The sequence below is a fragment of the Lineus longissimus genome, chromosome 7 (genome assembly GCF_910592395.1).
Source record: "Lineus longissimus chromosome 7, tnLinLong1.2, whole genome shotgun sequence".
Classification (NCBI taxonomy): Eukaryota; Metazoa; Nemertea; class Pilidiophora; order Heteronemertea; family Lineidae; genus Lineus; species Lineus longissimus.
This window is the reverse complement of record NC_088314.1, coordinates 12,002,597-12,028,177: the sequence shown is the minus strand read 5'-3', so window position 1 is coordinate 12,028,177 and position 25,581 is coordinate 12,002,597. Positions and strand designations below refer to the sequence as shown.

General features: G+C 40.1%; 1 protein-coding gene across 1 annotated transcript; it reads left to right on the top strand.

The window, feature by feature from the left end:
- The first annotated feature begins 14,571 nt into the window (after positions 1-14,571).
- LOC135491084 (uncharacterized) lies at positions 14,572-22,255 on the top strand. The gene is made up of 3 exons (XM_064776731.1): positions 14,572-14,586; positions 14,839-14,971; positions 21,558-22,255. The coding sequence occupies exons 1-3, from the start codon at positions 14,572-14,574 to the stop codon at positions 22,253-22,255; spliced, it is 846 nt and encodes a 281-aa protein (XP_064632801.1).
- The last annotated feature ends 3,326 nt before the right edge of the window (positions 22,256-25,581 follow it).

Genomic DNA, 25,581 nt, shown 5'->3' with positions numbered 1-25,581 from the left:
ATCACAATATGCCTATCGATAAAACTCAAGGTTTGACAGAGCGAATGAAACCATATAACTAAATATTACGACTAAGCAAAAGTATAATAGTGACGATAATATATATTACTGTACTTAGTCGGTTATAATGAGGATACTAGGAATAAATAACATCACAATATGCTTATCGATAAAACTCTAGTGAATGAAACCATATAGCTAAATATTACGAATAAGTGAAAGTATAATAGGCGTTTATAATACGTAACCATATATACGCATAAAGGAAAAGAAAACATATAATAGTGACGATAATATATATTACTGTAATTAGTCGGTAATAATGAGGATACTAGGAATAAATAACATCACAATATGCCTATCGATAAAACTCTAGTGAATGAAACCATATAGCTAAATATTACGACTAAGCGAAAGTATAATAGGCGTTTATAATACGTAACCATATATACGAATAAGGAAAAGATAACAAGTGATAGTGACGATAATAATGATGAGAGTGTAATTGTATCAATATATTACTGTACTTAATCGGTAATAATGAGGATACTAGGAATAAATGAAATCACAATATGCCTATCGATAAAACTCAAGGTTTGACGGAGTGAATGAAACCATATAAGTAATTATTACGGCTAAGCAAAAGTGCAATAGGCGTTTATAATACGTAACCATATATACGAATAAGGAAAAGATAACAAGTGATAGTGACGATAATAATGAGGAGAGTGTAATTGTATCAATATATTACTGTACTAATCGGTAATAATGAGTACTTGGAATCAATAACATCACAATATGCCTATCGATAAAACTCTAGTGAATGAAACCATATAGCTAATATTACGACTAAGCGAAAGTATAATAGGCGTTTATAATACGTAACCATATATACGAATAAAGAAAAGATAACAAGTGATAGTGACGATAATAATGATGAGAGTGTAATTGTATCAATATATTACTGTACTAATCGGTAATAATGAGTACTTGGAATCAATAACATCACAATATGCCTATCGATAAAACTCTAGTGAATGAAACCATATAGCTAAATATTACGACTAAGCGAAAGTATAATAGGCGTTTATAATACGTAACCATATATACGAATAAGGAAAAGATAACAAGTGATAGTGACGATAATAATGATGAGAGTGTAATTGTATCAATATATTACTGTACTTAATCGGTAATAATGAGGATACTAGGAATAAATGAAATCACAATATGCCTATCGATAAAACTCAAGGTTTGACGGAGTGAATGAAACCATATAAGTAATTATTACGGCTAAGCAAAAGCACAATAGGCGTTTATAATACGTAACCTTATATACGAATAAGGAAAATATAACAAGTGATAGTGACGATAATAATGAGGAGAGTGTAATTGTATCAATATATTACTGTACTAATCGGTAATAATGAGTACTTGGAATCAATAACATCACAATATGCCTATCGATAAAACTCTAGTGAATGAAACCATATAGCTAATATTACGACTAAGCGAAAGTATAATAGGCGTTTATAATACGTAACCATATATACGAATAAGGAAAAGATAACAAGTGATAGTGACAATAATAATGATGAGAGTGTAATTGTATCAATATATTACTGTACTTAATCGGTGATAATGAGAATACTAGGAATAATTGAAATCACAATATGCCTATCGATAAAACTCAAGGTTTGACGGAGCGAATGAAACCATATAACTAAATATTACGACTAAGCGAAATTATTATAGGCGTTTATAATACATAACCATATATATGAATAAGGAAAAGATAACAAGTGATAGTGACGATAATAATGATGAGAGTGTAATTGTATCAATATATTACTGTACTAATCGGTAATAATGAGTACTTGGAATCGATAACATCACAATATGCCTATCGAAAAAACTCTAGTGAATGAAACCATATAGCTAAATATTACGACTAAGCAAAAGTATAATAGTGACGATAATATATATTACTGTACTTAGTCGGTAATAATGAGGATACTAGGAATAAATAACATCACAATATGCTTATCGATAAAACTCTAGTGAATGAAACCATATAGCTAAATATTACGCATAAGTGAAAGTATAATAGGCGTTTATAATACGTAACCATATATACGCATAAAGGAAAAGAAAACATATAATAGTGACGATAATATATATTACTGTAATTAGTCGGTAATAATGAGGATACTAGGAATAAATAACATCACAATATGCTTATCGATAAAACTCTAGTGAATGAAACCATATTGCTAAATATTACGACTAAGCGAAAGTATAATAGACGTAACCATATATACGAATAAGGAAAAGATAACAAGTGATAGTGACGATAATAATGATGAGAGTGTAATTGTATCAATATATTACTATACTTAATCGGTAATAATGCGGATACTAGGAATAAATGAAATCACAATATGCCTATCGATAAAACTCAAGGTTTGACGGAGTGAATGAAACCATATAACTAATTATTACGGCTAAGCAAAAGTATAATAGGCGTTTATAATACGTAACCATATATACGAATAAGGAAAAGATAACAAGTGATAGTGACGATAATAATGATGAGAGTGTAATTGTATCAATATATTACTGTACTAATCGGTAATAATGAGTACTTGGAATCAATAACATCACAATATGCCTATCGATAAAACTCTAGTGAATGAAACCATATAGCTAATATTACGACTAAGCGAAAGTATAATAGGCGTTTATAATACGTAACCATATATACGAATAAGGAAAAGATAACAAGTGATAGTGACAATAATAATGATGAGAGTGTAATTGTATCAATATATTACTGTACTTAATCGGTAATAATGAGAATACTAGGAATAATTGAAATCACAATATGCCTATCGATAAAACTCAAGGTTTGACGGAGCGAATGAAACCATATAACTAAATATTACGACTAAGCGAAATTATTATAGGCGTTTATAATACATAACCATATATATGAATAAGGAAAAGATAACAAGTGATAGTGACGATAATAATGATGAGAGTGTAATTGTATCAATATATTACTGTACTAATCGGTAATAATGAGTACTTGGAATCAATAACATCACAATATGCCTATCGATAAAACTTTAGTGAATGAAACCATATAGCTAAATATAACGACTAAGCAAAAGTATAATAGTGACGATAATATATATTACTGTACTTAGTCGGTAATAATGAGGATACTAGGAATAAATAACATCACAATATGCTTATCGATAAAACTCTAGTGAATCAAACCATATAGCTAAATATTACGAATAAGTGAAAGTATAATAGGCGTTTATAATACGTAACCATATATACGCATAAAGGAAAAGAAAACATATAATAGTGACGATAATATATATTACTGTAATTAGTCGGTAATAATGAGGATACTAGGAATAAATAACATCACAATATGCTTATCGATAAAACTCTAGTGAATGAAACCATATTGCTAAATATTACGACTAAGCGAAAGTATAATAGGCGTTTATAATACGTAACCATATATACGAATAAGGAAAAGATAACAAGTGATAGTGACGATAATAATGATGAGAGTGTAATTGTATCAATATATTACTGTACTAATCAGTAATAATGAGTACTTGGAATCAATAACATCACAATATGCCTATCGATAAAACTCTAGTGAATGAAACCATATTGCTAAATATTACGACTAAGCAAAAGTATAATAGGCGTTTATAATACGTAACCATATATACGAATAAGGAAAAGATAACAAGTGATAGTGACGATAATAATGATGAGAGGGTAATTGTATCAATATATTACTGTACTTAATCGGTAATAATGCGGATACTAGGAATAAATGAAATCACAATATGCCTATCGATAAAACTCAAGGTTTGACGGAGTGAATGAAACCATATAACTAATTATTACGGCTAAGCAAAAGTATAATAGGCGTTTATAATACGTAACCATATATACGAATAAAGGAAAAGAAAACAAATAAATGTAATAGGGATGATAATAATGATAATAATAATGATGAGAGTGTTTGTAAGGATCCTGGTCTCAAACTCAACCACCAACTCGAGTATCCTCATCATAGGAGGTTTATTTCAAACTCGGAAAAACTGAAACACATAAAGTAAATGAATTACAATTAACCAAACATACAAATTACACAGGATATACATGTACAGTGGAACCCCGGTAACACGACCACCCAAGGGACTAAGCCGAAGTGGTCGTGTTACCGGGGTGGTCGCGTTAGTGAATTTAAGAATCATAAGTAGGTTTTCCCGCCAAAACATCGTCCTGCTGTGTGTACATTGACATGCATTAATGACTACGCCACCGGGTGATTCGATAATTTTGTGTGTATATTACGAATAAAAAATCATTTTCTTTAGTGTTTTGCGTTTAATTTGCAGTTTATGTAAATGAGTAAATAAACTGACGAGAGCTAATTAGACCAAACATTACATTAAAACTTGAGCATGCTAATTAGAACAAGCATGTAATTCACACCATCGGCAGCTGCCCTTCTTGATGTCAAGCTAATATTCCCGCTAACATTGAGAGAGGTGATGTGAGAAGATGTTGAGAATTCTTCCTGATGTCTTCCTGCTTTAACATTAGCCAATTTGAACTGGTACTGATTAAATCATCTTTTTAATAACGTATTTTATCAACATTACGACGTAGTAAGCATTCTTTACTTTGAGTATCGGTACTCTTACTAATCAACATAATTTATTTGTCCTAAAAACTACGTGTGCATGCCTCTTGACATCATTTAATACTAAATGATGAAAAAACAAACCTTGAGTCGAAAAGAAAGTTTATTCTTCATTTTATTTGCGCTTACATTTGATCAAACCTTGGAGGAATTATACTTGAAGTATAGTTCCTCCAAGATCAAACTCACTTACACATCATTTATTTTCATATGGATTCCCATGGTCATTGTGTTCGAGGTGCTAATTATCAACACGGATTTGCGAGAAGGTGCCAATTGATACCATGTAGTCATGGTTGATTACGGCAATTAGGCCTCATGGTCGCGTTAGCGGGGTTAATTTGCAGTTTGGGACCGACCAAGCTGGTGGTCGCGGTCTGGGTACCGGGGTGGTCGTGTTAGCGAGGGCCAGTTAATGGGAATTAGAGAGAAAACCATTCGGGACCGGAGAATTTTGGTCGTGTTCGCGGGGTGGTCGCGTTACTGAGGTGGTAGCCGACCGGGGTTCCACTGTATACACGTTCACTACAATTGCTAACTTTGGTATCTTCGTATTATACTACTTCAGAGGATGTATCAAAACTGGGGTATCAAATTTCAACCACACACCAAGACTCAATTTGTCTCTAAACTCAACATCAATAAAGTCTATCCACAAGCTAACCTTATCAAATAATCTAATTCATCAAATTCATCAAAGACTACTTCAAAATATAACTTACCCCACAGGAAATACCAGTCAGTCCTCTTACTCTCACCAACCTCAAGCTTCAACTCACTCCAATCACACCTTCCTTACAAGCAAACCCTACACCAAACCTCCACCCAATTATATAACAACAAAGAAAGAGTGAACTCAAGGATTAAAACATGAATGTGTTTATTTACAAGTGAATTACGCATAACACACAATGAATGGCCTCGGTAAGGATCAATGATTAAAACATGAATGGCACGAGTAGTGGAAATTGTTACAGTGTAATTGTATCAATATATTACTGTACTTAATCGGTAATAATGAGGATACTAGCAATAAACAAGGGCCTGGCGCTCAGCTGGATGACCTAATAACATAGGACTGAGGGTGTAAAGTAGTAAATGTCGGCTTTATACTACTGTTTGAAGGTCAAGAGAACACGTTATACCACTAAAATTTCCAATGCAGAGCTGCCAGCTGGATGAAATATGATTGAACTAATCAGCCATGGTATGTAGATATTACAGGAGGCAACGGAAGATATCCCTATTTCAGTATGTTGTATAGGTAGCTTTACAGTAAAGAAGTGTCAGAGAGGATGAGACTTCTCCATTGACAACTGTTGTATGTCCAGGCTGGGTTGTACAGCACAAGGATACAAAATGCTGTCTGTAATTGAGAGGTATCCTCATTTAACATAGGTCAAAATAAATAGAAATTACCAGTTTGGGACTAACACCACTGTCTTTTTTTTAGGCTAAACTTTAGAATCCCCGATTGGAAATGACGTAGTTTGATCGCATTCAACTATAAATCCATTGAACAGTGGTGCTTGGTTAGTCAACCGATGACCTTTTTTTGGGGTGTGATCGGGGATTCTAAATTCGTTCCTTTTTAGCTCACCTCTTAGCAGAGGTGAGCTTATCCCATACCGTGGCGTCCGTCGTCCGTCGTCGTCGTCGTCGTCGTCGTCGTCGTCGTCCGTCGTCCGTTAGCAGGGCACGTTTCGTAACTGTTAGAGCTGTTGAGTTGAAACTTGGTACACATGTACCCTTATGTAATGACACCTTGGAGACCAAGTTTCGGTCCGATTCGTTTCATGGTTTGGCCACCAGGGGGCCAAACGTTAAAAGTGAAAATATGCAATATCTCTCTTAATAGTAGTTGGGAAATTTTGAAAAAAATATGGTAGGTACTTCTAGCAAAGGTGCATCATATATCCTCCGGGTTTTTGATTTGACCTCCTTTTCAAGGTCACAGAGGTCAAATGGTGTAAATTGGCCGTTAGGATGTAACGATGGCACGTTTCTAAACTGCAATGACTATTGATACCAAATTTAGTACACATTTACCCCTTAGTCAGGTGATCTCAGGGACCAAAGTTTGGTCCAATATGATTCACCACTTGACCACCAGGGGGCAAAATCTAAAAACCTTAAAAATGTGATTATTCCTTAACTTCTTGCCCGATTGCCACCAATTTGATATCATGGGTACATCTAACCACCATACAGTATATGTCACACAGGTTTTTAATTTGACCTTCTTGTCAAGGTCACAGAGGTCAAATGGCATAAATTCGCCGTCAGGCCGTAACTATGGCACGTTTCTTAACTGCAATGACTATTGATCACAAATTAAGTACACATGTACCCCTTGGTCAGGTGATCTCAGGTACCGAAGTTTGGTGCGATCTGATTTGCCGTTTGGCCTCCAGGGAGGGGGCCAAATCCTAAATTCTTCAAAATGCCATTATTCCTAGTAATGACTTGCCCGATTGGCACCAATTTTATATCATAGGTACATCTAATTCTAACAACCATGCAATGTGTCACCCGGGTCTTCTTTGATTTGACCTACTTTTCAAGGTCACAGAGGTCGAATGTACTGCAAATTGGCCATTTTGGGGAAATTGTAATTGCTTGGACCTACATCAAACCTAACACTACATGACACAATACCATGCTCTTTATCCATCTTTCCTCCACATGAGGTGAGCACAATGGCCCTGGCCATTTCATTTATAATAAGGTAGAGATTACAGGAGTCAACAAAATTAATTTAACTGAGAGAAATTGACCTGTCCTGCAGGTGAATGGAATTTACAAAGGGTCGTTTTCCATGACATTGTGCTCTACTGCGAATCCCTAATGAGTCGATCTGGAACCAATCTATCCTTGGCGCAGACAGGTTCAAATTGGCTATATCTTGAATAGATTGAATTGCGATGAAAATCTAATGCAATAAAGGAGCAATATCGAAGAGACAAATTAATCAAACCAATTGTCCACAGACTCGGACCCTGAAATGGCATGATATATGCATGTATATAAAAGTATATCAATTGGTCCCATAGAGATGATGAGGCAATGTCAATATGCCTTGTTCCTTAGTCAGCAATACGCCCCTTTTTATACGGAGAAGAAGGAGAACCCAGATAGGCCTTCACATGTCAGCTTCCAAATGGCTCGAACCAACTGTACTATCACTACTATAAATTTAAAATGCGTGCTCCTCCTACATGTAGCAATGTCTTGGCCAAAAAGGCACTTGGTCGACAGGCAAGCTAGAAGTTCAGCACCGTGAGCAGCTCCTTGGTAAGGCCATGTCAGGTTCCGCGCGCCTCTTCAGATACATCAAGTATTGAAAGCTGTGGTGAGCTGAGCACATAAAAAGACCATGGTCACCTTAATTTGAAAATCCCTTCATAATCAAGGGCTACCTCTGACTAAAACAGCACAATAGACCACCAATTTGACCCCAGCTCCTAACTGCGGGAAAACCCAAGTCCAGCAACCAAAAGTACCAAAAATACATTTTTGTTTACATTTGAACTGCACACATGCGTTTGTTTACAATTTCATTTCCCGCGAAATCTTGAAAATCAGGTGACCTGCAATCGCGGATTGAAAATAACATTAACCTGGGTTCAGCAGGTCAGCAGGACTGGTATACCGGCTGTTCCAATCATCCCCCTACAGCCAGCTGTTCAAAAGGTAATGTTATTCACCCCACAGGGAGTGCAGATAATTGATTAAGCCCCTGCATAACTTAACAGCAATGGCTTGGCTTCTGTGAGTGGTAAGGAGAATTGACAGTTTTTTTTATATGAGAGTAACATTATTGTGTTGCTTAAAACGTCTACTTTTTACTCATGTTAGAATCGTAGTACTAATAATAACTTCAACTTATTTTCCGGTTATGATAACACAACACGCATCTTCATGATCATGATCTTACTCAAAGTAACTGAATGACCTAATCGCCTTGGACGCACAACCTAACCACATTATATCGATCCGCCCCGACGATCGACACATCCATTCGATTCGATAACACTCGATAAAGTTTGATAAATAAACTAGAACTGAGATTTCACAGGAGCACCTGTGAATTCATGACTCCAGGGTTGTTTTGAGGGCGATATCGTAAGAGTTGGTCTTGATTATGGGGACCTGAAGGTCCATGTGAGGCACCTGGGGAGAGAAAGACTAGTTGAACGATGGGATCTGACACGGACACTACTATTGATCTCATTATATAAATATCATTTAATTACAAACAAGTGAAAACAGATCATATCATATTCCTTGGCATAAATTAAAATAGGAGTACGGGAACAAGGTTTTTTAGCAGGAGGAAAGCGACAACATTTTGCGCCGTCGTATTCCGATTTGACTGGTTAGTGGTGAAATCTGCTTTTAATTTTGCAGATTAACATATTCGTTTTTAGCTCACCTCTTAGCAGAGGTGAGCTTATCCCATACCGTGGCGTCCGTCGTCCGTCGTCGTCGTCGTCGTCGTCGTCGTCGTCGTCCGTCGTCCGTTAGCAGGGCACGTTTCGTAACTGTTGGAGCTATTGAGTTGAAACTTGGTACACATGTACCCTTATGTAATGACACCTGGGAGACCAAGTTTTCGGTCCGATTCGTTTCATGGTTTGGCCACCAGGGGGCCAAACGTTAAAAGTGAAAATATGCAATATCTCCCTTAATAGTAGTCAGGAAATTTTGAAAAAAATATGGTAGGTACTTCTAGCAAAGGTGCATCATATATCCTCCGGGTTTTTGATTTGACCTCCTTTTCAAGGTCACAGAGGTCAAATGGTGTAAATTAGCCGTTAGGATGTAATGATGGCACGTTTCTAAACTGCAATGACTATTGATACCAAATTTGGTACACATTTACCCCTTAGTCAGGTGATCTCAGGGACCAAAGTTTGGTCCAATATGATTCACCACTTGACCACCAGGGGGCAAAATCCAAAAACCTTAAAAATGTGATTATTCCTTAACTTCTTGCCCGATTGCCACCAATTTGATATCATGGGTACATCTAACCACCATACAGTATATGTCACACAGGTTTTTAATTTGACCTTCTTGTCAAGGTCACAGAGGTCAAATGGCCTAAATTCGCCGTCAGGCCGTTACTATGGCACGTTTCTTAACTGCAATGACTATTGATCACAAATTAAGTACACATGTACCCCTTGGTCAGGTGATCTCAGGTACCGAAGTTTGGTGCGATCTGATTTGCCGTTTGGCCTCCAGGGAGGGGGCCAAATCCTTAATTCTTCAAAATGCCATTATTCCTAGTAATGACTTGCCCGATTGGCACCAATTTTATATCATAGGTACATCTAATTCTAACAACCATTCAATGTGTCACCCGGGTCTTCTTTGATTTGACCTACTTTTCAAGGTCACAGAGGTCGAATGTACTGTAAATTGGCCATTTTGGGGAAATTGTAATTGCTTGGACCTACATCAAACCTAACACTACATGACACAAGACCATGCTCTTTATCCATCTTTCCTCCACATGAGGTGAGCACAATGGCCCTGGCCATTTCATTCTAGTTCTAACGTTGTCTGAATTAAAGATGCTTTCCCAATGCTTGACTGGTCTGGCAAGAGGCATTGCCAGGAAAATGTGACGTCATTTTGGCCATTCTTCTTACCGCACGCCCTCCCTCTCCGTAAAACTTCCTGACATGGTGTGAAGTGGGAGGGCGCACAATGGGAACCACACTGCCGCGATGTTAATAGTTTCTATCTATAGAATTCAGCGGCAGAGATTTTAAGCACGGAAAAAGTAGATTAACTTGGCTAATCTCAATGGATTTTACCCAGGAATGTTTTCAAAACGAGAGAAACATCTGATTTAAGTACTGCGCATATTAGATTTTATGTTCATGCCGAAGATTGGCCTAAAATGTGGAAGAAAAGAGTGCATTATCGAGTGTTGGAGAGGTCACGTGATTGGACGAGAAACCTGAACAAAGTTTTCGTGCTTTTAGCTGTCAACATCAATGGCTATAATATACTCCAGCAGAATAGTAGAACTAATAGAACTAATTTCCGAAGTTTCCAATAGTTTGAACACAAATCAGAATATCACCCATCAGCTGGACTCAGATCTGCATAAATTACGATAAATAATGAGGTCGTCGCTTCAATTTCGCAAAGAAAGTTGACTCCATCGAAGGTTTTTTTGACCAAATTCCGTTGAACTCATCGTTATGAGGGAATTTGAACACATTCTCGTTGATCTTTTCTATAAACGTGTGAAGTTTCGCACCAAAATACGTTTCCGTAAAGGCTTAAAAAAGAAAATTTGTCTATTACAAAATCATCGCTCCGGTAGAAATAAAAAGGTCACCGCCATTTTCTTGATGAGAGTACTCCAGGTAACCTCAGCGGGAAATTTAAAGCGGAATCATCCGGGGTCAAACAACAGTTTTGCTCACTACCGCCAACTGGTGATATAAATCGACACTAATCTATTTTATATCAAAACTTCTGTATCATAAAGACCTTTTTAACTTTATTTCAAGCTTTTATCTGCTGGAATAGAGCGTCAAAAATTGTTTTTTCATTTTCGCATTTTGCCCCCTGGGGAGCTGAACTTGAGTCGAATCGCCCAAATTTTTTTCCGTAAGCAACATTTTCTGCGGCGTTTATAAGCAAGACTAGATTTGAAGTGCCTCGGTTGTATGATTACAAAATGCCCAACTTTGTCTTCAGATGGCTAGATGGAAGGATGGAAGGATGGAAGGACGGACACCAATCGAATAGCTATTTGACTAGCTCCGCTGACTTTGTCAGCTGAGCTAAAAACATTAGAGGCAATCCCAGATATTATCGCCAACAAGAGAGTAGAGGTTTGGGTTGATAACCAGGCTCTCATGAAATCTTGAGAGAACCGAGGTAGCAAGGATCTGGCGTTGGTTAAGATAATCAAGGCTATATTCCTGTGGGTGGCCAAAGTGAATTGTGATTTGAGATTGGTGTATGTCCGTTTGGCTCTGAATCCGGCTGACGCCCCGTCTCGGGCTATATCCTTGTCAGATTTGCGGCATACTTTCGACCTAATGGCTCTAGATTCGAATGTTATGAGAGACAGAGATGGGACGGTGCTCCCTCATTACACTCCTTGGCCGCTGCCGCAGTCAGCAGGAGTCAATGTTCTGTCAAAGGTGCGCTTGGACTCTCAGAACTACTATGTTTTCCCGCCATTTTGCATGGTAGGGGCGGTTTTGGCTTTTCTCCTGCAGAGTAATTCCGCTAGGCCTTTAAGAGTGTCTATTGTGGTCCCAAAGGCACGGAAGACCCCATATTGGTGGCCAATGCTCAAGCGCAATGCAAAATCAATTACTAGGTTGGGCATGGTAGGGGAGAGTGGGGTACTTGAGTCTCCGTCCTCGGCAGGTTTTACAGATTTTAATCTGAAATGTGAACTATGGGTAGCGAGGGTCTGTCAACTCTAGGAGTCTGGTTTTTTGTTCATCGTACAAAGTTTAGTGTCTAATGCTGTCCGTTTTATCTTGCAGTCAAGAACAGTAGGCCACCTGGATGTGTTTGGTTTGAGGAGTAGGGTGGATCAGTTATTGGAGGCCCATTGTAGTGAGAGTTACCAGATTAGTAAATCGAGATTGGCAGTGCAGTTAGAATGTTTTCTGTTTGAGATCGGGAGCAGTTTATTTTCATGCTCTCCATATGAGGTGTGCTTGTTTCTGGCATGGTGTGATGGAAAGGGTGAGACAGCGATCCATGTCAGGAGTTGTAAGGAGACTGGCGTGAGAAAACCGCTTTGTCTTTGTTCCAGAAGATTAGCGTTTGGTACAGTGAAGGTGAAGGTGTCCCAGTTGAGGGCTTTGTATGAGAGTATGGGGCGTCGTGGTGCCTGATTGGCAGGGTCGGGAAATCCAGCCTCATCTAATGAAGTGTCCATCTACATGGGTCAGGTTAGGGATGAGCAGAGCATTGCTCGGGTGGCGCCGGTTCAGGCGAAGCTGTTGTTTTTGCCGAAGGTAAAGTTGATGGCGCAGTATATTGATAGACGGCTACATGATGAGGGGGTAGTTGATTCTTTGAAATTTATTCTGGCACGGGACCAGGCTTTGATGAAGCTTATGGCTTTTGGGGGTGATAGGGCAAATGACGTGGGTCTGATGATCGCACAGGAGGTAAAATCATTGCCAGACAAGTTGGGCTTTGTCATCCGTCATACGTGGGGTAAGACTCATCGAGTTGACAGACCAAACATATTTACCATCTTAAGATGCAAAGATCATTTAATGTGCCCGGTCGGAGCATTGGAGTGCTATCTGGGAGTGGCGGTCTAGTTGGGGGTCTGCTTAAAAGTGGGCTACTTGTTTAGGCCTATGGCTAGTGGTAGGGTGCTTGACGCTCCGTTGCAGTATGATGTGATTTACAGGAGGCTCCGAAATTACTTAGTTACATTGGGAATAGATGAAGGGGAAACACCCCACAGTTTTAGGAGTGGTTGTGCAGTAGGTCTCCAGGCCGCGGGGATCAGCATTTCAGCGGCGATGTAGCATGTTGGTTGGTCCACAGAGGGCTCGGCCAAGCATTATGCTTGAAGTTCAAGGATGACTCAGGCATCAAATATGGAGGGTGTGGTATCTGGTGACGTTTTCCTAGCAGGTAGTGCGCAGGATTTTGTGGACGAGTCTGTGCTTAAGAAATCATTTGTTTAGGCATTTATGGTGAGCGTCTAGGCAGGCATATTTTGGATCTATATTGTACGATATTCCGATGTATTATACTAGTATGAAAACAGTTTGGAGCAGAGCAAAAAGTAGCATTGGCTAATACGAAATAGAAAAATTTACATCTATAGGCGTAGGCCGTGTTGGTAATGTTAAAAATAGATATACAGATAAATTGTAGCTAGACGTAGCAAGAACTAGGTAGTTGATTGGTGAATGTATATGATGTTTCTGGTTATAATTGTAGAAGTTGACGGTGTTCGGATGTATTACTATTATTTTGTGGCGTTTGTTCAAAAATTATTATAGTCAGTTCTATTGGCAACTTTTCGTTGTTTCGGTTTTTGGTTTTGTTGGGAGAATGGTGTGGTTTGGGTTTTTCTATAAGTGTTGGGTGTGGGAAGTGTGAACACTTATAGTGCAAACGATGGTCCACAGTGAGTACTGGGACAAAGGGGAAGTTCGCCATTGTTCCCATCTCTTAACCCTAGCGTGGAACAAGCATCTGTCGTCACACCAATCGGGATACGGTGTTATTCCGAGTGAGGTGACGTGACTGATCATGTGAATACCCAAATGATCCCATTCTGCTTTGGAATGATCAGTAGAGGGTGGCGGGTCAATGCCACACTGGGACAGTATTGGAAGACGGAGGTGGACTGCAGTTAAACCCATTGGAACAAGGCGGTAGTCCACCCACTGCCTGGATTGGGAAGGGGCTTGTAGGCAGGGAAGTTTTGTTTTTCCTCCTCCCCCCCCCCCTTGCAGGCGATATCTGCTGAATGTTTTATGCTGGGGAGTTCACCATTCTTCCCATCTCTTAACCCTAGCGTAGAACATGCACCTGTCGTCACACCACTCGGGATACGGTGTCGTGACGACGCCATTGTCTTGCAAATTATTGTGAAATCGTCTTCTGGTCATCCAGGTATCAAGTCACCCCAGTGCTGCCATCTGACGAAATTTTAGGTAAGCATAATTTATAATTGCTGATGTGCCTATCGGACGTACGAGAAACATCCTAATAACTGGAAATAACATTAGACCCAGGCACAGTAGATACTTAATATGGGGACGTACATTGTACGTCTCTATAGCACATTATTTACCAAAATGACGACGTACAACGTACGTCCTATAGGCAGCTTAAGGGTTAAGGACACCCCCCATTTCCTACAAACGATTACAGCCTTAGGACAAATCCCAGCTGGGACTTTACTGGTCACTCTCGATGTCACATCTCTTTACACAAACATCCCAATATGGGAGGGCAAAAGAGCTGTGGCACGCCATCTAAGGAACAGAGGCCAACAACACGGCCCCAACAATCAGTCTATAATCAAACTTCATGATCTAGTACTGTCACAAAACAATTTTCAGTTCAACACGCAGAACTACTTACAAGTCTCAGGAACAGCCATTGGAACAAAGGTTGCACCATCCTTTGCCAATCTCTTCATGGCAGACTTCGAGGAAAGTCATGTCTACACTCACCCAACAACAACTAGTCTAGGTACACTTCATAGATGACATCTTCGCCCTCTTCGCATGCACGAGAGAGGAAGTGAACAATTTTGTGACGAATCTCAACTCGCAACATCCAATCATTAAATTCACTGCCAACATTTCGGATACCAGTGTCACATTCTTAGACACACGTATCCATGTCACATCCACCGGACAAATATACACAGATCTGTATACCAAACCGACGGATGCACACAATTACCTTCTATACTCATCAGCTCAAATCAGGTCATGCCTCAATGGCATATCATATGGACAATTTCTGAGAATCCGTAGAATCTGTCCTAACATAGAAGACATAGAGAAACACGTGCTCGTGATAGCACACCACTTCGATACAGAGGTTACTCTAAGCCACTCATAGAGACGGCCCTCATACGGGCACGCAGGCAAGACCGCCAGTCTCTTCTCAATCTGGACCCTACCACAACAGGAACTCAGGAGGAAGACAAAGCTCCTTTCTTCTTTGTCACAACCTTCAACCCGGCGCTAACACAACCAACAGTCATTTTAAAAGACAATTTGGACATTCTAGCAAGACACAAAACTACTCTACACCTATATGAGACATGATGTTATTTATTGCATTACAATGTCACATACAACAATATGTGGGCGAAACCAAGCGTTCACTACTAGAACGCTTCCAAGGACACTTCTACAGCGTCAACAAAAACATCGCCACTGATGTCATAGGGCATCACTTTAACCTCCCGGACCACCATGGCCTGGAAGACATCACCATCTCGATCCTTGAGTTCATGCACATCCCTCCAGATGGCGCCCAAGTCAAGGCAACCAGACTCTCGAGAGAGTCTTTTTGGATCCATCGTCTGTGCACTATGTCGCCGTTAGGACTCAACATAAAGGACAACACGTCCTGGTAACCACGCCCATACTTTTCTAGCGTTTCTATCAATTGTCTTAGTTTATTTCGTCCTCAATTTCGTCATCCTTCGGCTCCGACTGAGCCCCATCACTAAGCCTATCACTGTCCACATAGTCACTTAGCTATGAATCACTGTCAACGTAATATTTTCCACAACTGAGTTGGCTAAATAGTCTGCTACTTCATCTGCCATGAAGCGAGCATCCTAGGAAGAACTCGCCATGATCAATGGATTTCCCGGTATTTCACGTGCCACTCCATTGCATGATTTTGCCCCCTACCTATATTGCCCCTAAACTGCTCGCAGACAATCTAAACCATATTTAGAACACGTTGGAACACCCAAGTGATTGCAGTGCTCACTGTGAACATTTATAAGAAATAAACCAAAATGGATCGTACATTGACGATGTGGGCACTTTTGGACACCATTTTTTGTACATAAATAGATCATACATGTATACGATCTTGGCACTGAAAGACTTAATATAAATGGGCGTTCCTTGGGTTTATTGGTATTTATCTCGTGAACAGCGTGTCATTGGCATTTGTAATACAAGATATGCTGCTTCTTGTGCTCCCATTTCAACAGAATTTAGAAATTTGTTTCCCATGTGGCGAACAGCTGCTCTGAGTTCCATCTTAACTGCCTTTGCTTCTTTAGATGCGGTGCGGTCTAGAAAAGCACTCATTCCTTTTGGGATTTACAGGTGTAGGCAATGATGTAGACTGCTAGAACACATCCATCGAGAATGAATTGAATGTCATGGTTACCAAGTAATTGCTTCATGTATGGATTGATATGAATTTCTGTAGGTTCTATTTTTAGAAACACTTTTGAGGATGACTGAATGCTCTAGATACTCATCTTCAGACATTTCTAACTCTTTAAGAAATTCATCAAATGTGAGGACAACCTCTTTTCTATCGCCAATTTCATTCAATGTTTCATAAATTTTTGTGAAATTTTCCTTGTACTTTTTCAAAAGTTCTTCATCGATATCCGGATCTAGTGGTTCCAAAATTCCAGTCCTTCTCATTGGTGGCATTGGATATCTAAATCTGCACACTCGGTGTTTATCTTTTCTGCATCTCTTTGAATATTTGTGATATTGTAATGCAAAGAATGGCTTATCTGATTCACTGACATTCACTGATACGCTAATTACAGAATCAATGTAGTTTACAACTTCCTCTTCAGAGGCTGATCCATATGTCGGGGCACCTTCTATCCATATGTACATGAGGAGAACCACGATTTTGAAACTCCACCCTAAGAGCAATGACACAAAGAAGTTAGGTAGTACGTCTGCATCAGTGTTGTCGCGATCACTAACGACAACGGGTGGACTGTATGCTCGACAGTTCGACGAACTAATAAATGGAGAAGTTACTAGATAAACTAACCTGTTTCTCTTTTTAATCACTCGCCAAGCTTGTTCTTCAACAATTCAGATGTTGGGCGTGGCGCACTGTCTCGTTCCCGAATTCCGTCCTATGTCTTAGGCCACATCCAGGCTTATACAGTTTATAGTTGTAATATCATATCGTAAGCAGAGCTCCTAAGAATTTCTCCCTTGCGAATTCTTCAAAAGAATCAAATAAAGCCAGAGTCGAAGTGAAATGATTGGTTCACAGCAACGCAACGCGATAAAGACACAATAATAATTGACGAAATGACGGTCAATGATTAACTCTTTCACTGCTAGCCCTATTTTAAGTTATTCCCCCCCATCTTGCCAGCATTTTTGCGATTTTTACCACTTTTTGGTAGCAGGAGCTGAGGGCCCTCTTTAGCGGCTTCGACCACGCCCTTGGCCACGTGCAGCTTGATTCCCACCTGCAGCAGGCTGCGCCCCCTGCCCTCCATCACCTGAGTCATTTTCACTACTACTTATATCATCACCCCCAACTGACTGGTCATTATCACCATTTGAATCAGGCTGATCACGCAAATTGGTCTATCTTCACCAATTCACCTGACTTGAAATACCCACTTCCTGGGGACGAAATTGAGCCGAATGCTTCCGAGAACACCTCCTAAGACATGGCGGGAGGTTTAAATCAACGTAGAATCAATAGTTTGGTTTACTTTTGATGAATAGATGAAACACTAAGATAACATTTTGAAATGTTATTGGAAATTTAGCGACCTACTTTCAATAACGTTTTAAGACATTATTGGCAGTGAAAGAGTTAATATTAATAATACGAATGAGCGGAGATAATCAACATCGCATATCAAACTCAAGTCAAAAGTTGCCTTAAATGCCTGACGCACGGCCACAATCAATAAAACCAATCAAAGGGATTCTCAATAAAATCATCATCCGGTCGGCGGGGATACTTAGCGACACAGAAACACGCAAATATATATATATCAACGGCACAAACACGTAATACAAAGAACAATACGATTGTTTTTTGGTACACGCTGTATATTGGTATCACACAAGGCGCGCACTCTTGAGTACTACTCGCGGGGAAAGAACGGGCGAATAAACCGATCAATATTGATTGAAACAACGTCCTCGCCCTCCAAATTCAAAAATCTTTCTCGCTCTAGAACCTAATCCACAAGTCTGTCAGGTTAACTGGCTCATCCGAGTCCGTTTTAAATGACAAATCGACACTTTAATCCAACTATGAAAGTTCCAAAACTAATTCTTCAGGATCCTTGTTCTGTGCGCTCATGTACCCGATTCCGCCCGGGCCGTTAATGTTGTGCCTGTCTTCGGCGGTAGCGCCTGAACATCCTCCCCCCCGTGGTCTGACGCAGGGGCGTTGACCACTTGATATGTAGGGTTAGGACTAACGTCCAAGCGAACAGAGTTTTTGGATTGGTCTAATAAATGTCTTACCCCCAGATAACACTCGAACGTGACCATCCTGACAGGGGTACGTTTCGACGATGCGCCCAAGCGGCCACTTTCCTTTTGGATTGCTCGGATCCGCCACAAGAACGATGTCTCCTACATGAGGGTCCTCCTTCGTGTCTAACCACTTTCCTCTTGTCTGCATGAGAGATAGGAACTTTTTTCCAGCGCTTCCACACTTGCGTGATTAATTGTTAAGTATACAACCACCTTTGCCTGGGACTGCAAGCAATATCCTCAGCAACTCTAGGTGCTAGCTGGCCTCCAGCTGGCCCTATTAGAAAATGATTAGGAGTCAATAGGGGATTGTCTTTGGCATCATTCCCACCATAGGTAAAGGGGTTTGGAGTTGAGTATACCTTCCACCTTAACCAACGCTGTGTGAAACTCCTCTTCGGTTACTCCTGCCTCCCCTAGAATGGCTTTAAGTACTCTCTTGGTTGATTTGATGAATGCTTCGAATAGTCCACCATGGTGTGAACCCCATGGTTGGTTGAATCTCCACTTGATTCCCTTATTTGCTGCATCTTCAACTATACGATCTTGATCTAGCCCTTGCAGTAACTCACACAACTCTCGCTCTGCGCCAACAAAGTTGGTACTGTTATCCGATACAACAAGTTCTGGTTTTCCTCGCCGGGCTATCATGCAAGAAAATGCGCTTAAAAAACTATTGGTTTCCAAAGCATATGCAATCTCAAGGTGAACAGCTCTGGAGTTAGTGAATGTGAACAGACATATCCATCGTTTTGGAGTGCACTTCTGAGTGATTCCCATTGATGATAGCAGGCCAAATCGCAAAATCAAAAGAGCCCCAAAAGTCTAAAGTACTAACATGAATGTGCAAACATTTTCATAAGTAATGGACAGATTCTGATCTAATGATTCCAAATATGTGAAGTTAAGTTGTGAATAATATTGTAGCGATGTCGAACAATCCTTCATTTGACATTGATTATTGCAATACCTGGTTTTAGCATCGGAAGTGTATACACTGTATTTTATGTTTTATTTCGGTCTGATGAAACAAATTCTATTGGCTGTCTTACTGTTGGTGTCTGAAAAATAGATGGTGAAAATGAGTACTTTCAAAAAAAAGTGTCATTCACCAATTGCGTCAACTACAGTTGTTAATGTGAGCATCACATTTCAATGATTCTAACCTGCTAAGGCTTCCAGGGGTACTTCGTTACAAAATTAGTACACTCGCTGGTTATGCAATTAGTCACTGTTGGTCATTACCAGCTATTGCGGGCCTAGCCAATTAAGCCAATTAGTGCACCTGCTTAATTGGTCCTGGCAAGCCTAATGGAAAATGCATAGGAAATATCAATAAAGTTGGCTTTTTGGGCGGGGTGTTAAAATAATCCCAACTCCCGAACCAGCAACTCCAACTGTTGGTGATCATCTCAACTCGGACGATTTACATCTCCCGTATCGACCAAAAAGTCCAGGCATCATCGAACAGTTCAGGCTCTGCAAGAGATCCACGGCTGTGCTGAGAACAACAGGCCAGTCAAAGATGGACTGTGGTACAGTTTGACCACCATGTGTACCCCCGAGGAGTTATCGAGTCGATTCAGGAGGAGCAAAATTTGCAAGAAATTGGAGGAGAGGAAACCTCGGCCAGAGCTTCCATCAGAGGACTAGTTGATTTCTTCACTAAATGTTATGTACAAAGATGGTCTTACAAGCAAACATAAATATTGTAGCATTCGCTCATCATGTAAGCCTCAATTATTACCTTATGCCACCCTCATTGACAATATCAATACTATCCATGATACAAATTATACCATACCCCTTGAAGGAAAACCTGGATTTCATAGGAAATGCGAATTATTAATAATGGAACTTGCACAAATTTATCTTGACATTGATCAACATCTGATCGAAAGGGGATCAACCCTAAATTGGTTTGGGAAGGAGCGGGGACATTTTCTGGTTGCTTTAGGTGCAGACGGGGCTCCAGCAGGAAAATTCAAAACCAACACTTCATTGCATGTGTCATTTCTTAATGCAGAGGAAAGGATTGCTAGCTGTGATCACAATTATCTACTTTTCGGCGCTGATGTACCCGAAGATGACGCATGTGTTATTGAATATATGAGAAAATTGTATGTTGAAATGAAAGAAATTGAAGGCAAAAGTTATATTATAAATGACACTGTTTTGAGGTTTTCACTGGAACTTGTCTCCTCTGACAATAAATGGCTAGCGACTGTAGCTGGAGAATTGAATAATGCAGCCACCTATCCCTCTACTTTTGCCAAAATTCATAAGGATCACCTTGATAAGCTCGATGGCATTGTCAATGAGACTATCCCTCTCTGGTCTTACAGTGAACGGTTGAGGCACGCTAAAATCATTGAGAAAACGAAACAGAAAACGAGTGATTGAAGCAAAGTACTTAAGGAATTGCCTCCTTGGGGTCACGGCAAGAGTTTCCTCCCATCATTGGTTCATATGTTGACAAGGTGAAGATTGATCCATTGCACACAAAGAACAACATGTGTCAGCAGATCAACAACCTAATCATTAAGGAAGCTATATCTCGCTCAGATTCTGCTGTTTTCAAAACCACCTGTAAATTTGATAGTCCAACTTTTACTTCTTCTCCAATTGGGAAGTACATGCAGACAGTTTGTGATGTTGTTAAGGCTGGGAAATTGTACATACGTTTGAGAAAATGGTTTTTAGAAAATCGAGTGAAATGTAATACTTCTTCTTTTGCTTGCTTTTGCTTCACCACCCGAGAAAATGCAAAAGTAGGCTGAATCATTCTGGAATCATTGGTGTGAAAAAAGCTGATGCTGAGCTGGTGCGCGCTCTACCGGATTTGGACAAGGATCGGATCAACGGGTTACTGTCACCGCTAGGGATCAAGTGGCACTTCAACCCGCCTGCAGCACCACACTTTGGGGGTGCCTGGGAACATCTTGTGAGTTCAGTGAAAAGGGCGTTGAGCGCGACACTTAAAAATACCCTGGTGACCGACACCGTCTTGTGCACCGCGTTGATCGAAGTTGAGGCAGTTCTGAACTCGCGACCGCTCACTCAAAACAGCCCGGATCCTCATGACTTCTCAGCCATGACACCTAATCATTTCTTGTTGGGATGTGCAGATCGAAAGATTCCACCAGTGGAATGTCAGGACCGTGAAATAAATAGTCGCCGCCGATGGCGTCAGTGCCAAGTCATCGCGAACCGCGTTTGTAGCCGTTCGAAAAAGGAGTACCTGCAAACATTGACAGTGAGGAGTCGCTGGACAAAGGACGCTGATTCCACAACAGTGGGTAGTCTAGTGTTACTTGTAGATGAGGAAACCCCTCGAGGACACTGGGAGTTGGGGTGCATTACAGTGACATATCGAGGAGACGATGGGCGTGTGCACGCAGTCGATGTTAAAACCGCGAGAAATACTTACCGCAGGCCCGCTGCAAAGGTGTGCATCCTTGAAGAAAACGTGAACAACCGTGATGACAATCATGATGACGCCGCATAAGTCTCACGATGATGTTCCTAAGTGTGGTGGTCATTCATGTTAATTGTGACTGTGTGTATAGAGACAATCGTGTTTTCATTAATTTGCTGTCTGTAGTGTTCCAAAGGTTAGGACAACAAACTCTTAATACACTGGTTTATAAGCTGTAGTTATAAGTTAGATAAATGCTGTTTATGTACATGTATCATCAGTTAGATAACGTTTTCACCCCTGCGAAATGAATTTTACCTTGGGTGGATTTTGTTGGAAATAGCTGGAATTTCCAGCTCTTGGCTGGAATAAGCTGACACTTTGAATTTAGAGAGTTTCATCGAAAAGTTATAGCTGGCAAAAGCTGACAAAAACTGGAACTTTATCCATGGGGTGGAAATTCTTGGCATTTTCTGGAACTTTACTTTTCGTAAAAGTTCCAGCGCTGGAAATCTCTGTCACTTTACTATGAGATTGTCAGAGCTGGAATTAGCTGGAAATTTCAAATTCGATGTTTCTGACAATTGTTGGAAAAAGCTGGCATTTGCTGGCATTATGCAAATTGCTATTATGTTATGCAATTCTATCATGTGGTCTTATCACCTGACCTATCCCATGATGCATTACACCTCAGACAGGAACTGGTAGGTTTGAATTTTCAAGTCAAACAAAGAAATCATGTGGGAGCTCTTCTTATTTCTTGATTTTTACCCCGAATTCGATATCAAGATATCCAAAGTTTACACAAATTGAATTGGAACACATAAGGATTCAAATGAATGCAAAAAGGATAATCTGGACAGGCCTTGAGGTTGTTTTTTTAGCATATGATGAAGCCTGAATCAGTGTATTTGCTGTAAGCCTGTATTATTGTATGCATGATCGTAGACCCGGACGGTATCATAACTGTAAGATTTTGCATGGGAGATGTCCACAGCTCATGACTCATGTAAGTGATGGAGTCAATCAACAGTCGGCTTGCTCCATCATTCTTTTCAAGGTCGTGCAGTGATGTTATTTGGACATCCATTTTGGACGTCAGTCCCCGTCTGTAACCCTGCCCTCCAGACATCAAAGTGACAGAGTGTGCTATGTGTGGTTAACATCATGTTGATGTCACGGTATCCAGTTAAAACGGCACCTCTTTTTTATTTGGCTCACCTTGTGAGCCTATGCGATGATGTGGCGTCCATCGTCGGTGGCGGCCGTATTGTTAGCGCGGCACGTTTCGTAAAGTCTGGACTTAAAATTGGTATAGGCCTACATATGTTCCATGGGCCCTGGGGCAATTCACACCAATCTGGTCAATCCATGATCCTCAAACTTACGAGCCTAATATTACAATGTGAATACTTTGCACCATCTACATTATTAAACGAGAGGCAAAATTTTCCTGTCAGTGATTGTCAATGACGTCATCGTATCAACTGATCACAATTAGCTATGATGTAAATGACGTGCTGTCTCCAGGATGGGCATTGAGCCCTGACGACGCCAGTCGGCATTGACGAGCACTCCAACCCAGGTCATGTGGCAACTTAAACCATCTGCAATGGGGAAGTGTCCGCCTGGCAGAGGTGTCTGCAAGGAGCCTCAGTGAAGCAATAATCTTTCGTTTTATATGATAGGGCCTCTTATGCTCGTGTAAGTCCATGGTCAACACACACCAAGAATGATATTTACATTATAACAGTGTGACAAGATTGTGTCAGAAAACTAAGGGATTAGGTCAGTGGCATATGCTCAAAACTTGATAATGCCACAGCAATCATGTTTGCAAGTGACATAAATCACTTGTTTGCATAGATTATTTCAGGTGCCCGCAACAAGAACTGGTCATCCTAGCAACCTCTGTTGGAAGCAAAATCAACCTGCAACCTTTAATCATATTTCTGTGTGACAGAAATTGCTTGTTTGCAGTTATAATTGCAGATGCCATCAAAATTGAATTAGAATTGGAAATCGCACGGCCTGGGATCAAGCAAAATCAACATGCAATCATGTTTGCATGTGAAAAATTGCCTGTCTGTGGTGATAATCGCAGGTGCGTGTGACAAGATTGCAATCAGCAAAGTCAAAACTAAGTGATTATTGGTTTTACTCCACGACAAGAGATCTTCTTGTTGCATATCACAACGATTCTAATCATAGTCACTGTTGAGTGACAAAAAACGCCTGTTTATTAGTGTGCAGTGCTCTGATCGATTCAAACGTAGAGCAGGTCACATACTCAATATTAAATTTCCAGCTAATGTCAACTAATGCCAGCTATTTCCAATAAATGACAGCCCTGACATTCCTCGTTGCATGCTGAATTTGTAATTTCCAGCTAATGTCAACTAATGCCAGCTATTTCCAATAAATGACAGCCCTGACATTGGTAATCAGCTGGAAGGCCTCAGTCAAGATTTTTCCACCTAATTCCAGCTCTGGAAATTTAAAGGTTCCAGCTAATGCCAGGTTATGCCAGCTTTTTCCAGAGCTGGCATTTTCTGGCACTGCCATTTACCAAAATACCGCCAAACTCCAGCCCTGACATTTTCTGGAATTTCCAGCTAATTCCAGCCTCCTGGCAAGGAAAAATAGTTTGGAATTAGGTGGAAATTGCCGGCTTTTGCCGACAATTTCCAGTCGAATTTTGCAGGGGCAGTTCTACATGTTCTATGTTCAGACAGTTTATGATGTGTCTGTATCCGGTAGACTTAGTTTCATTAATTCGTTTTCAATCAGTTCAATAGTTTCATTAATTCGTTTTCAATCAGTGTCAGTGAATCCATTTTCGTGATTTACTTTTTTGACTAGTTTTTGGACTCTGTCAGGGGGGGCGGGTATGTCACAAATCAACTTGTATTTTCTTTGGGACACTCTGTATTGTGGTCCTTTTTATTATCTTCTTGAGGTTTTCGCCATCACGTGTCTCTCGTGGCTTTTAGCCAACTTCCGCCCACGGAAGCCATTTTTCTGAACTATCTTCTTGCGAAGATTGCTTCTGTTGTAACCTTAATCAATCAAATATTGTATCAAAACCCGAATATAAGTGCAGGAGAGGGTTCTCGCAACGTTGTGTAAGTAATTTCATGTGTAAATTCTATATAACTAAGTCATTATTTGGGCACAAAGTTGTGCATGTTTCCAATCTGTTTAGTTCAGTTGTATAACGCCAGGTGGCGACTTCGTACGGTCAAGTTGTGGTAAACAGTACTAGTATCATCATTTTCATGTATCTTTTACTCATAACTTATGAGTCTTGTATTTGTATCTTTCCAGAAACGAGTTAGTACCTTATTAAATCGTATAAGACGTTGAAAGCAGTTTGTCATTCTTGAATTCCCCCTATCCGGGCCACAGTAAGTTGG